The sequence below is a fragment of the Hyla sarda genome, chromosome 1, assembly GCF_029499605.1.
Source record: "Hyla sarda isolate aHylSar1 chromosome 1, aHylSar1.hap1, whole genome shotgun sequence".
Lineage (NCBI taxonomy): Eukaryota > Metazoa > Chordata > Amphibia > Anura > Hylidae > Hyla > Hyla sarda.
The window spans coordinates 93157555-93172577 of record NC_079189.1 but is presented as its reverse complement, the minus strand read 5'-3'; the positions used below and the strand labels follow the sequence as shown (position 1 = coordinate 93172577).

At 45.0% G+C, this 15023-nt stretch overlaps 1 protein-coding gene across 1 annotated transcript in view; it reads left to right on the top strand.

Annotated features, from left to right (window-relative positions):
• SCFD2 (sec1 family domain containing 2) overlaps positions 1 to 15023 on the top strand; it is a 555742-nt gene that overhangs the window by 524266 nt on the left and 16453 nt on the right. The window contains exon 8 of the mRNA XM_056558002.1: positions 1857 to 1976. Within this exon, the coding sequence (XP_056413977.1) occupies positions 1857 to 1976 (120 nt within the window). The remainder of the gene's footprint in view (positions 1 to 1856; positions 1977 to 15023) is intronic.

Below are 15023 nucleotides of genomic sequence, written 5' to 3'. Positions count from 1 at the left end.
TTTTTGGGGGTAAAATGGGGAAAAAAGACGTTTTACTTTTTTATTGGGGGAGTGAATTTTTCAAAATTTTTTATTTAACATCTTTTACTTTTTTTTTTTTACACTTTAATAGTCCCCATAGGGGACTATTTATAGCAATCATTTGATTGCTAATACTATTCAGTGCTATGCATAGGACATAGCACTGATCAGTATTATCGATCGTGGATGTCCGCCATTACCGGCGGGTCCCTGGCTGCTGAGAGCAGCCAGGACCTGCCGCGTATGACGCGAGCACCGTTCTGGTGCTCGCGGTCATGGCGGCGCATAAATGTACGTCATGGTGCATTAAGTACCACAGCACTATGACGTGCCATGATTGTCCCTCCATGATTGTCTTTAGTGTTGTATAGGAATCTGAATCAATAGATTATCCTTAGGATAAGCCATCAGTGCATATGTACACAGATAATGGGGGCGACTCAAGTGAAGTTTCAGTATGAGTCATAGCCACATTCACTGAATTGGCCATGTGGCTGGACACAATAAAGGGGTCACGGCACACCACAGCTCCTTCATTCAGCTGAATGATCGGATCCACCACTGATCATAGAATGATTTTCACTGACAACCTCCTTAATGTTCTCTATATCAATGTATAATAAAGGGTATTCGAGCATTCTTCACCAGAAAGGATTATGGGAGAGATTTATCCAAAGCTGTGTAGAGGAAGAGTAGTGCAGTTGCCCATAGCAACCAATCAGATCGCTTCTTTTATTTTTCAGAGGCCGTTTTAAACTAAAGAAGCACTCTAGCCTTTTTTTCTCTACACAGGTTTTGATAAACCTCCCCCTATGTGTGAAGGACAACAATTTTCCACGTAATTCTCTTTGTGGAGTGGAACATTTTGTTAATGTCTTTTAAGAGAAATTGTCATCAGTGTCATCCACGGTAACCTATTGGTACAGGCAGGTTATGCGGTGACACTGATTATAACGATACTTACCTACTCCAATACATGGTTCTGTTTGCTTGGGTCCAGCTGAGAAGCAGCAGTGGTGGCATCAGCGTGCTCCTACCGTGCACCAAGCTTGCTGCCGGATTTAAGAACATAACAGACAAACAGGACCACGGATCGGGGGGTAGGTGAGTATAATTATCAGTGTCACCTGCACTACCTGCCTGTACCAACAGGTTAGTACAGGTGACACTGATGACAGATTCCCTTTAAACAGTTCCCTAAAGGGAGCCAATCAGCATATTTTAGTATATATAACGCTTGGCAATGCGATACATGCTAAAATCATTATCCTCACCATCCGTAGGGGACGTTTGTGCCCCCATGGATGGTGAAGATATTAATTGACCTCCCCCCCCCGGCACCCAGCAAGTAGTCCCCTGGGCAGGGACTTTCACTTACCAGCTCAGTTTGCCGCGGTCGTGGCCTCGACGGCTTGAATGGCGGCTCACGTCATCGTTCTGCTCCCTAAGCAGACAGAGCAGAGCGGTGACGCGAGCCGTCATTCAAGCCATTGGGCTGTGAACGGAGCTGGTAAGTGAAGGTCCCCGCCCAGGGGGCTACTTGCTGGATGGCCAGGGGGGACTTTATAACTTAATATCTTCACCATCCCTTGGGGCACAAACGTCCCCTGGGATGGTGAGGATAATGATTTTAGCATATATAACACATTGCCAAGAGTTATATATGCTAAAATATGCTGATCAGTTCCCTTTAAATTAGTTGTCCTGAAATTGGCGACCAGAAACTGTTTAGCTTGGCTGTGCTGCATTCAATAGTGAACATGTACATGATAGCTGAATATATTGCTTGTCTATAAAGGTCATTAAAAGCCCTGTTATTTCTAATTTGTATCTAGGTGAGCCGGCCGCATCCTGGAGACTCTCCCCTCTTGATCCTGTTTGTGATTGGTGGAGTCACCGTTTCAGAAGTTCGGATGGTTAAGGATCTTGTATCAACTCTTAAACCTGGTGTTCAGGTACTGTCTATATCAGTAGCATTTAAAACTCATTTAGGTATGGAATAGTCTAATATACTGTAGTTTATATTGCATTTCTTTACCATTTCCAAGATCTCTGATTGCTGTCACTGGATTCCAACATTCCGAGGCCGAAAACTATATGTGAACAACATGAAAACATCCCAAATCCCATTTTTGCTGAAAACTTCATACCGTGGTTCGGTCGGCTGTTTTCTGTCTTGAACAGAGACCCCCCCCAACCTTAGATTCTGTATTTCTGTTCTAAGACATACATAGAGGAAAGGAGTCCCATAGTGAAGATCAGAATGGGGACTCTTGGTTCTTCATTACACCCCTACTGCCCTCACCCAAAGCAGGAGGTGTGATTATTTGTTGTACCAAGTATTTGTTGTACGGGAAGGTTTACAGCCTGTCACATATTTGTACAAGATCTGATGAAACTATTGCATTCATTTTGGATCTTCTGACCTTGTGTCTGTTCTGCTCATGTTAACCATGGTTAAAGACCGTCACGTTCCCTGGCAAATAGTACATAATCCCCTTGACTATGTTAATCGCTAAAATGGACCCGTGCTCTAGTGGGAGGGTTCCTCCTCACATCCCTGATGGGATTAGAACTGGAAACATTTTTTTTCTGCTTTATGAATTCCATAGGAGACATTTATGACAAATGTCGATGTTTATACTAGCTACTAATTTAGAGATTGCTGTAGTTCTGTGGAGTAAAAATAGAAGTACTCCTTCCTTAATCCCTGTCATCGAATGGGTTTAGCAAGATGTTGCTTTATCTGCTGTCTCTGCCCGTGACACTTTCCCACCTCTGCTCGCGGTGTCAAGAAATGTTCGGATCACTGTGTCTGAAGAGTGTGGCTTATGTTAGTCATTTCTTTTTGTCTATGAGCGTAGTCTATAATTCCTCTGATGGAATGGTTTAATGGAATTAACCAGATATGTGTTAATGCTCTTATTCCATTTTAAGATATGAAAACCCATTAGTATTATCTAGAATGCATGCAGTTTCCCCATTTAAGATGCAGGAGGAAATCTGGATAAGCCTGTCTTTACATTGAAGGTATTTTACTTTATAGGGATTATTTTACAGATCTGTATTTTATCAGTAAATAATGTGGCGCTGACACCTGTTGCATATATAGTATGTGCTAAGTACAGCTCAGTCAAGGTGACGCGGACGATCTAGGGATTAATGCATTGCATAGGTATTCTTGTCTTAACTTTACTTTGCTATTTTTATCACGTGCCTAGTACTTGTCTGAATAGACTTTTGGAAATGGAGCAGAATGTTATCTGTTTTTATTCAGCTCTATTCAAAACATTATATTTGGATGAAAATTTTTTAAAGTGACAGTATCGAATTAAGGGACTCAAATGTGCAATGTGTGGGATTGGTCTGGGATTAATATTGGAGCGTAGCTCTAAAGTTTACATGAAAAAATGTGTATTGTCCATATTTGTGCACTATACAGTGATCCCTCAACTTACAATGGCCTCAACATACAATAGTTTCAACATACAATGGTCTTTTCTGGACCATTGTAACTTGAAACCAGACTCCACATACAATGCTATGAAATCTGAGAAACGTGTCAATGGCTGGAAGAACCGACCAATCAGAATGGACATTTCCCTGCTAAAACCCCTGTATTTCTGAAGTGCATGCACTGACTGGTGTCTGGTAGCGCTACAGTTCAGGGAGGTATTACATGTTCTGTTCTCTTTACCTGTGTCATGGTTAGCTGCTCATTTGGACACCAAGTGAGGGCGGCTCCATTAAATTTTTTAGGGAAATGCATCTACTGTACAGGACCCTGAAGAAGCTCCTGTCCTCTACATAGACCAGTGTTTCTCAACTAGGGTGCCTCCGGCTGCTGCAAAACTACAACTCCCAGCATACAAAGTAAAAACACTTTCTTCAGATCAGTGTCTGAAGAAGGGGGTTGGCTACCCCGAAACACATAATCTTAACCTGTATCGCTTTTTATTATTTTTATTTACTTTTATTGATTTTATTCATTTGCAATAAAATCCACAAGTTCTTACAATACTCTACTCTGGATTTGGTTTATTCCAACTTCCTACGGAACCAGCAGCGCCATTTGTGAGGTCCTTTTGCTCTCTCACGATCACCTACTTTCTCCAGGAGACGGTTTTACCTCACCTGTAACCTCAGGCTCAGTAGCGGTTCCTGCTATTTTGTGACCCCAGCAGTGGGTTGATATGCAAGTTTAACACTTGCTCTAAGGTGAGCAGCTACTACCTAAGGGGCCTGCAAGCCCCGCACCTCTTTCCTTTCCCCTTCCCTTTACCACCCCAACGGTATCACACGAGGCACCCTCTCTGGTCTCTTTTTTTTCTCCCCATACAAACATACTCTAAAGGAACTTGTTGAAAATACAGTCCAATCTGTAGGCAATATGTTATAGAGCAGGGGTACCTGAGCAGATTGGTACATAGTCCTATGGGAAAAGTTCCAGGATATTTATTCATGTAAATCTCTGTTCATTCTTGACTAAGAAGTAAAGTAGGCAGTGACTGACAGCCCTGTGTATGCACACTTATAGATACCTGTCAATCACTCAGTAGGACCACCCACTTGACTACTTAGCCCAGAAAAGAGTTTGCGCACAGAACTCACTGGGTTTTGTAAAGTTTCCTCGGCAACTGTACCTCCCAGCATAAGCTGCGTCTCTCTGCGCCGATCCTTGCAAATCCGGTGAAACTTACACTTTATTCTTCAAAGCCAGTTGTCCTAGGGCACATGATACAAATTATGGCTCTTTGGTTTTGTAACATACAGTACTTTTGAAGATTTTACTAAAGAAAGATTTTTTTAAGCTGATCCAAACACTCAAAGGTGTTTGCACTGTGTGTATATAGATTTATCTCTGTATATGCCGTCTACTGACTAGACACAGTTTGAACCTTGCCTTTTTACAGACCTATAGTTTTAGAGCTGGTTTTATTTTTACATTGGAGGGGAAGCAGATGTGCCCGTCACTCCAAGATATAACTCCTCTATTGAATGGATATGCAAGGTCATACCGGGTTATATTTTCCTAGTAAGAATGCATGAAATGTACACATGATATAAGCTGGTAATGTGTGTCCTCTGGCAGGGATTTCACTTTTCTACCCAACAATTATACATTGCAGCCGTGTCATAAAAAATATGTTATGTAACCACAGATATGTATTGTTGTTTTGAAGTTTCGCAGTGGAATTTACTAATCCACCAAATATGTAACTGATAGACAAGAGAGTTAAGTTTAGAACCGTATTCTTACATTAATAGACTGATATGATATTGAGGGATGCTTTTCATTATGTTTCTTGTTTTCTGCTTCATATCAACTCTAAAAACATACGGGGAAATTTACCAACTATTAACACTTGCTTTAGGCAGAAAACAAAGTTGAGGGGCTCACATGCCCGTAACATTTACTATAATTAATGCCAGGAAACGCTAGCAAAATGCTTGGATGTATAGGGAGAGGTATAAGCAGTAGAAAGAGAGAAATGATCATGCTGCTGTACAGAACACTGGTGAGACCTCACTTGGAGAATTGTGCGCAGTACTGGAGGCCGTATCTCCAAAAGGATATAGATACTCTAGAGAGATGAGAGCAGAGCTACTAAACTAGTACATGGATTGCAGGACAAAACTTACCAGGAAAGGTTAAAGGACCTTAACATGTATAGCTTGGAAGAAAGACGAGACAGAGGGGATATGATAGAGACTTGTAAATAGATAAATGGAATCAACACGGTAAAGGAGGAGAGCATATTTAAAAGAAGAAAAACTACCACAAGAGGACATCATTTTAAATTAGAGGGGCAAAGGTTTAAAAGTAATATCAGCAGAAAAATTTGAAAAACTGGAACTTTTCAAAGCGCCGGACCCCGTCAGGGAGTAAGTCCGACCAAGTCAGACCAAATAGATTTTAAAAATGTATTAACTAAAGGGACACATCAACGCGTTTCTGGCCCGGAATGGGCCCTTAGTCAGGAAAAAAGTGCTGATACAAGGACAGTGAAACACTGTCAATTATAACCCCAAAGCAAGGACCTATAGTGCGCACCTCTAGTTTTATAGTAATATTTTATAAATACTAGTGTTGCTCACGGATTTTCGCAATTCGAATATTATTCGCGAATATCGCATATTCGCGAATTTCGCGAATATAGCGCTATATATTCGTAATTACGAATATTCTTTTTTTTTTTTCACAGTACACATCACAGTGATCAACCCTCTCTGCTTCCAGCTTGTGTGATGTAAAGAAGGCTGTAATACTACTGTGTGAGACTGGCGTGCGAAAATTCGCATGTGCGAAAATTCGCATATGCTAATTTTCGCATATGCTAATTTTGTATATGCTAATATTCACATATGTTAATTTTCGCATACGCGAATGTTCGCATATGCGAAAATAAAACAAGAATATAACGACTATGCGAATATTCGCGAATATACGACGAATATTCGTCCATATATTCGCGAATATTCGCGAATTCGAATATGGCCTATGCCGCTCAACACTAATAAATACGCTATTACCATTTAATGCAGCCCGATAACTTGGACCACTTGTGTGTGCACCGTTACTCAATATAGCCTTAGAATACGACCTTACAGTGCATGCGCTGCTAGTCATTTACTGTACTAACAATCATTGTGTGCGCTGTCAATCACACATAGCTTCGTAACACAGAGCATCACTCATCAGCAATACAACTGGATGCCGGAGCTTTTCTTCAGCTCCGCCCCTTTTAAACCCCGCCACCACTATATAGCGCTCTCAAACAGAGTGGAGCTAATAATAAAGATGATCCACTTTTTTATCCAGTGTCACCTGATTTAATGATCTACATGGAGGCTAACTGAACCGGACACTTACCAACAATAATAAAATAAAAATAACTTTCTTCCAGTCTGCGATCTCCTGTATTCACAGGATTAGTTCACACCGGAACTCCCTGATCCTCACGCTGTCTTACTAAAAACATGTGGAGATACATTCTCCTTAACACACTCATTTTCTCCATTATAATATTTTTAAAGTTTATCAATAACACTTTTAATCCTTACGTTATTTACTTAACTATGCGCTGTGAATACCCTAATTCCTAATTGATGTAACTGCTGTGTATGATGAATCCCTGCAGGGATATAATGCCTGTGTTTCACTGTCCTTGTATCAGCACTTTTTTCCTGATGAAGGGCCCATTCCGGGCCATAAACGCGTTGATGTGTGCCTTTGGTTAAACGTTTTTTTAATCTATTTGGTCTGACTTGGTTGGACTTACTCCCTGACTGGGTGAAAAGTTCCAGTTTTTCAAATTTTTATGCTATTTCACTACCGGACTAGGAGATCACTGTGATCGGAGGGAACTGAGCGGCAGGACCCCACCATTTATCTATATACGCTTACAGATGTGCTCTTAGCGCAACGCGACAGGGTGAGTGTTTATACCCTATAATACCACACCTGTGTCTGACATACTTCACTAGGGGCGCTTGTGTGTCTCTCTTTTTTGTCTTTTTCATGTAAAAGTAATATCAGGAAGTATTACTTTACTGAGAGAGTAGTGTATGCATGGAATGGCCTTCCTGCAGAAGTGGTCGCTGCATACAGTGAAGGAGTTTAAACATGCATGGGATAAGCATAAGGCTATCCTTCATATAAGATAGGGCCAGGGACTATTGATAGGATTCAGATTATTGGGCAGACTAGATGGGCCAAATGGTTCTTATCTGACTACACATTCTATGTTTCTATGTTTCTAAGGGCCATGGCACTCAGGCAAGCGCTGCAGCCTCTTCAATTTTTACATGTGCTGCTGCTTACTTTTAGTAGCCACAATATAAGGAGCTGCATTGTTGGCCTGTTCTCTTGAATTTAAATAGGATAGGTTAAAAAAGGAAAGTAAAATTGAATGTACACTGCTCAAAAAAAAGTAACTCTGCAACACCAAGTCAATCACACTTCTGTGAAATCACACTGTCCACTCAGGAAGCAACACTGATTGACAATCAATTTCACATGATATTGTACAAATGGAACAGGCAACAGGTGGCAATTATAGGCAATTAGCAACACACCCCCAATAAAGCAGTGGTTCTGCAGGTGGTGACCACAGACCACTTCTCAGTTCCTATGCTTCCTGGCTGATGTTTTCGTCACTTTGAAATTCTGGCAGTGCTTTCACTCTAGTGGTAGCATGAGACAGAGTCTACAATCCACGCAAGTGGCTCAAGTAGTGCAGCTCATCCAGGATGGCACATCAATGCGAGCTGTGGCAAGAAGGTTTGCTGTGTCTGTCAGCGTAGTGTCCAGAGCATGGAGGCGCTACCAAGAGACAAGCCAGTACATCAGGAGACATGGAGGAGGCCATAGGAGGGCAACAACCCAGCAGCAGGACCGCTACCTCTGCCTTTGTGCAAGGAGGAACAGGAGGATCAATGCCAGAGCCCTACCAAATGACCTCAAGCAGGCCACAAATGTGCATGTGTCCACTCAAACAGTCAGAAACAGACTCCATAAGGGTGGTATGTGGGCCTGACGTACACAGGTAGGGGTTTGCTTACAGCCCAAAACTGTGCAGGACGTTTGGCATTTGCCAAGGAACACCAAGATTGGCAAATTCGCCACTGGCGCCCTGTGCTCTTCACAGATGAAGGCAGGTTCACACTGAGCACATGTGACAGACATGACAGTCTGAAGACGCCGTGGAGAACATTCTGCTGCCTGCAACATTCTCCAGCATGACCGGTTTGGCGGTGGGTCAGCAATGGTGTGGGGTGGCATTTCTTTGGGGGGGCAGCACAGCCCTCCATGTCCTTGCCAGAGGTAGCCTGACTGCTATAAGGTACCGAGATGAGATCCTCAGGCCCCTTGTGAGACCATATGCTGGTGCTGTTGGCCCTGGGTTCTTCCTAATGCAAGACAATGCTATACTGTGGTTGGAGTGTGTCAGCAGTTCCTGCAAGAGGAAGGCATTAATGCTATGGACTGGCCCGCCCATTCCCCAGACTTGAATCCGATTGAGCACATCTGGGACATCATGTCTCGCTCTATCCACCAACGCCACGTTGCACCACAGACTGTCCAGGAGCATGCCCAGGCATTGTAGGTAGGTCACACGGGCACGTGGAGGCCACACACACTACTGAGCCTCATTTTGACTTGTTTTAAGGACATTACATCAAAGTGGGATCAGCCTGTAGTGTGGTTTTCCACTTTGATTTTGAGTGTGACTCCATATCCTGACCTCCATGGGTTGATAAATTTGATTTCCATTGATATTTTGTGTGTGATTTTATTGTCAGCACATTCAACTATGTAAAGACGAAAGTATTTCATACGATTAGTTCATTAATTCAGATCTAGGATGTGTTATCTTATTGTTCCCTTTATTTTTTTGAGCAGTGTAAAAAAAAAAGGATAGGTTAAAGCTTGATAACCCCTTTAACTATGAGGTAACCATAAGGGGAGGACCAGTTGTCTTCAAAAATAATGCTGGTTAACCTTTTCTAATGCATTGCTCTTAGGAGCACGACAAATTCTGTTTATTCATTTAGGAATCTGCCTGGTTCTTTAACAATGATAAATGATTTATCTTTATCCTCATTTTGAGCTTAGTGAAACACACCATAGTGATGATTATTTTTCTGGATTTGCCAAACTGGATTTAACACAGAGTAATGTCCTGTGCTAACTTGGCTTTTTAATTTCCTCCCTCAATAGTTCTATAGCAAAGACATCCACCTGTGGCTTTGTCTAAGACCCCTTACACAAAAGCTTGTTATGGCATAGAAAATCACACATGGTGAATGAATTACCCACAGTGGGTGTACGCTATGAAATTTCCCTTAATCTTTGTTAAGGAAGATACTTGTCTTACAAGTGAAACGTTTTCAAGATTGCTAGTAAAATTGAGTCAAAATTATCCTGCATGTCACTGTAAAATTGCTAATGTGAATGTTAGAAGCAAAGATTTCCAGCAACTGCCATCTAAATATTCATAGCAGCTAAAAATTGCTGTTGGATGTAAATGGTAGATTTATATGGGCACGGTCAGGTTCAAAAACCTTTTATATGTTGTACATCTTTGCAAAACATTAACCTTTCTCATATACTTCCTAGGAAAGTTTTTTTTTCCCTTTTATAGAAATCATGGCTTATGAAATCATGGCTTTGTCCAAGCTGAAGCACAGGCATGGACAAAGTCTGATAGGACTCCTCTGTGCTCTCTCCTATCCTATCAGAGAGGAGAGAGCACAGAGGAGTACTATCAGACAGGAGAGAGCACAGAGGAGTCCTTTCAGACAGGAGAGAGCACAGAGGAGTCCTATCAGACAGGAGAGAGCACAGAGGAGTGCTATCAGACAGGAGATGGCACAGAGGAGCCCTATCAGACAGGAGATAGCACAGAGGAGTCCTATCAGACAGGAGAGAGCACAGAGGAGTGCTATCAGACAGGAGATAGCACAGAGGAGTCCTATCAGACAGGAGAGAGCACAGAGGAGTGCTATCAGACAGGAGAGAACACAGAGGAGTCCTATCAGACAGGAGAGAGCACAGAGGAGTGCTATCAGACAGGAGAGAGCACAGAGGAGTGCTATCAGACAGGAGATAGCACAGAGGAGTCCTATCAGACAGGAGAGAGCACAGAGGAGTGCTATCAGACAGGAGAGAGCACAGAGGAGTCCTATCAGACAGGAGAGAGCACAGAGGAGTGCTATCAGACAGGAGATGGCACAGAGGAGCCCTATCAGACAGGAGAGAGCACAGAGGAGTCCTATCAGACAGGAGAGAGCACAGAGGAGTCCTATCAGACAGGAGAGAGCACAGAGGAGTCCTGTCAGACAGGAGAGAGCACAGAGGAGTGCTACCAGACAGGAGAGAACACAGAGGAGTGCTATCAGACAGGAGAGAGCACAGAGGAGTCCTGTCAGACAGTAGAGAGCACAGAGGAGTGCTATAAGACAGGAGAGATAACAGAGGAGTGCTATCAGACAGGAGAGAGCATAGAGGAGTGCTATCATACAGGAGAGATCACAGAGGAGTGCTATCAGACAGGAGAGAGCACAGAGGAGTCCTATCTGACAGGACTCCTCTGTGCTCTCTCCTCTCTGATAGGACTCCTCTGTGCTCTCTTCTGTCTGATAGGACTCCTCTGTGCTCTCTCCTGTCTGATCACACTGATATGTGATCTCGCCTGTCTGATAGGACTCCTCTGTGCTCTCTCCTGTCTGATAGGGCTCCTCTGTGCTGTCTCCTGTCTGATAGCACTCCTCTGTGCTGTCTCCTGTCTGATAGCACTCCTCTGTGCTGTCTCCTGTCTGATAGCACTCCTCTGTGCTCTTTCCTGTCTGATAGCACTCCTCTGTGATCTATCCTGTCTGAAAGCACTCCTCTCTCCTCTCTGACAGGACTCCTCTGTGCTCTCTCCTCTCTGAGAGGAGAGAGGACAGAGGAGTACTATCAGATGGGAGAGAGCACAGAGGAGTGCTACCAGACAGGAGAGCACACAGAAGAGTGCTATCAGACAGGAGAGAGCACAGAGGAGTCCTTTCAGACAGGAGAGAGCACAGAGGAGTGCTATCAGACTGGAGAGATCACAGAGGAGTCCTATCAGACATGAGAGAGCACAGAGGAGTGCGATCAGACAGGAGAGAGCACAGAACAGTCCTATCAGACAGGAGAGAGCACAGAGGAGTCCTATCAGACAGAAGATAGCACAGAGGAGTCCTATCAGAGAGGAGAGAGCACAGAGGAGTCCTGTCAGACAGGAGAGAGCACAGAGGAGTGCGATCAGAGAGGAGAGAGCACAGAACAGTCCTATCAGACAGGAGAGAGCACAGAGGAGTCCTATCAGACAGAAGATAGCACAGAGGAGTCCTATCAGAGAGGAGAGAGCACAGAGGAGTCCTGTCAGACAGGAGAGAGCACAGAGGAGTGCTACCAGACAGGAGAGAACACAGAGGAGTGTTATCAGACAGGAGAGAGCACAGAGGAGTCCTATCAGACAGGAGAGAGTACAGAGGAGTCCTATCAGACAGGAGAGAGTACAGAGGAGTGCTATCAGACAGGAGAGAGTACAGAGGAGTGCTATCAGACAGGAGAGATCACAGAGGAGTGCTATCAAACAGGAGAGAGCACGTAGGAGTACTATCAGACATGAGAGATCCCAAAGGAGTGCTATCAGACAGGAGAGAGCACAGAGGAGTCCTATCAGACAGGAGAGAGCACAGAGGAGTGCTATCAGACAGGAGATAGCACAGAGGAGTGCTATCAGACAGGAGATAGCACAGATGAGCCCTATCAGACAGGAGATAGCACAGAGGAGTCCTATCAGACAGGAGAGAGCACAGAGGAGTGCTATCAGACAGGAGATAGCACAGATGAGCCCTATCAAACAGGAGATAGCACAGATGAGCCCTATCAGACAGGAGAGAGCACAGAGGAGTGCTATCAGACAGGAGATAGCACAGATGAGCCCTATCAGACAGGAGAGAGCACAGAGGAGTGCGATCAGACAGGAGAGAGCACAGAGGAGTCCTATCTGATAGGACTCCTCTGTGCTCTCTCCTCTCTGATAGGACTCCTCTGTGCTCTCTTCTGTCTGATAGGACCCCTCTGTGCTTTCTTCTGTCTGATAGGACTCCTCTGTGCTCTCTCCTATCTGATCGCACTGATATGTGATCTCGCCTGTCTGATAGGACTTCTCTGTGCTCTCTCCTGTCTGATAGGGCTCCTCTGTGCTGTCTCCTGTCTGATAGCACTCCTCTGTGCTCTCTCATGTCTGATAGCACTCCTCTGTGCTCTCTCCTGTCTGATAGCACTCCTCTGTGCTCTCTCCTGTCTCATAGCACTCCTCTGTGATCTCTCCTGTCTGAAAGCAGTCCTCTGTCCTCTCTCCTCTCTGACAGGACTCCTCTGTGCTCTCTCCTCTCTGAGAGGAGAGAGGACAGAGGAGTACTATCAGATGGGAGAGAGCACAGAGGAGTGCTACCAGACAGGAGAGCACACAGAAGAGTCCTTTCAGACAGGAGAGAGCACAGAGGAGTGCTATCAGACTGGAGAGAATACAGAGGAGTCCTATCAGACAGGAGAGAGCACAGAGGAGTGCTACCAGACAGGAGAGAATACAGAGGAGTGCTATCAGACAGGAGAGAGCACAGAGGAGTCCTATCAGACAGGAGAGAGTACAGAGGAGTCCTATCAGACAGGAGAGAGCACAGAGGAGTCCTATCAGACAGAAGATAGCACAGAGGAGTCCTATCAGAGAGGAGAGAGCACAGAGGAGACCTGTCAGACAGGAGAGAGCACAGAGGAGTGCTACCAGACAGGAGAGAACACAGAGGAGTGCTATCAGACAGGAGAGAGCACAGAGGAGTCCTATCAGATAGGAGAGAGTACAGAGGAGTGCTATCAGACAGGAGAGAGTACAGAGGAGTGCTATCAGACAGGAGAGATCACAGAGGAGTGCTACCAGACAGGAGAGAATACAGAGGAGTGCTATCAGACAGGAGAGAGCACAGAGGAGTCCTATCAGACAGGAGAGAGTACAGAGGAGTCCTATCAGACAGGAGAGAGCACAGAGGAGTCCTATCAGACAGAAGATAGCACAGAGGAGTCCTATCAGAGAGGAGAGAGCACAGAGGAGACCTGTCAGACAGGAGAGAGCACAGAGGAGTGCTACCAGACAGGAGAGAACACAGAGGAGTGCTATCAGACAGGAGAGAGGACAGAGGAGTACTATCAGATGGGAGAGAGCACAGAGGAGTGCTACCAGACAGGAGAGCACACAGAAGAGTCCTTTCAGACAGGAGAGAGCACAGAGGAGTGCTATCAGACTGGAGAGAATACAGAGGAGTCCTATCAGACAGGAGAGAGCACAGAGGAGTGCTACCAGACAGGAGAGAATACAGAGGAGTGCTATCAGACAGGAGAGAGCACAGAGGAGTCCTATCAGACAGGAGAGAGTACAGAGGAGTCCTATCAGACAGGAGAGAGCACAGAGGAGTCCTATCAGACAGAAGATAGCACAGAGGAGTCCTATCAGAGAGGAGAGAGCACAGAGGAGACCTGTCAGACAGGAGAGAGCACAGAGGAGTGCTACCAGACAGGAGAGAACACAGAGGAGTGCTATCAGACAGGAGAGAGCACAGAGGAGTCCTATCAGATAGGAGAGAGTACAGAGGAGTGCTATCAGACAGGAGAGAGTACAGAGGAGTGCTATCAGACAGGAGAGAGTACAGAGGAGTGCTATCAGACAGGAGAGATCACAGAGGAGTGCTATCAGACAGGAGAGAGCACAGAGGAGTGCTATCAGACAGGAGAGAGCACAGAGGAGTCCTATCTGACAGGACTCCTCTGTGCTCTCTCCTCTCTGATAGGAGTCCTCTGTGCTCTCTTCTGTCTGATAGGACTCCTCTGTGCTCTCTTCTGTTGGATAGGACTCCTCTGTGCTCTCTCCTGTCTGATAGGACTCCTCTGTGCACTCTCCTGTCTGATAGGGCTCCTCTGTGCTGTCTCCTGTCTGATAGCACTCCTCTGTGCTCTCTCCTGTCTCATAGCACTCCTCTGTCCTCTCTGACAGGACTCTGTGCTCTCTCCTGTCTGAGAGTAGCGAGAACAGAGGAGTGCTATCAGACAGGAGAGAGCACACAGGAGTGCTATCAGACTGGAGAGATAACAGAGGAGTCCTGTCAGACAGGAGAGAGCACAGAGGAGTCCTGTCAGACAGGAGAGAGCACAGAGGAGTGCTATCAGACAGGAGAGAGTACAGAGGAGTCCTATCAGACAGGAGAGAGCACAGAGGAGTGCTATCAGACAGGAGAGATCACAGAGGAGTGCTATCTGACAGGACTCCTATGTGCTCTCTCCTCTCTGATAGGACTCCTGTGCTCTTTCCTGTCTGATCGCACTGATATGTGATCTCGCCTGTCTGATAGGGCTCCTCTGTGCTGTCTCCTGTCTGATAGCACTCCTCTGTGCTCTCTCCTGTCTGATAGCA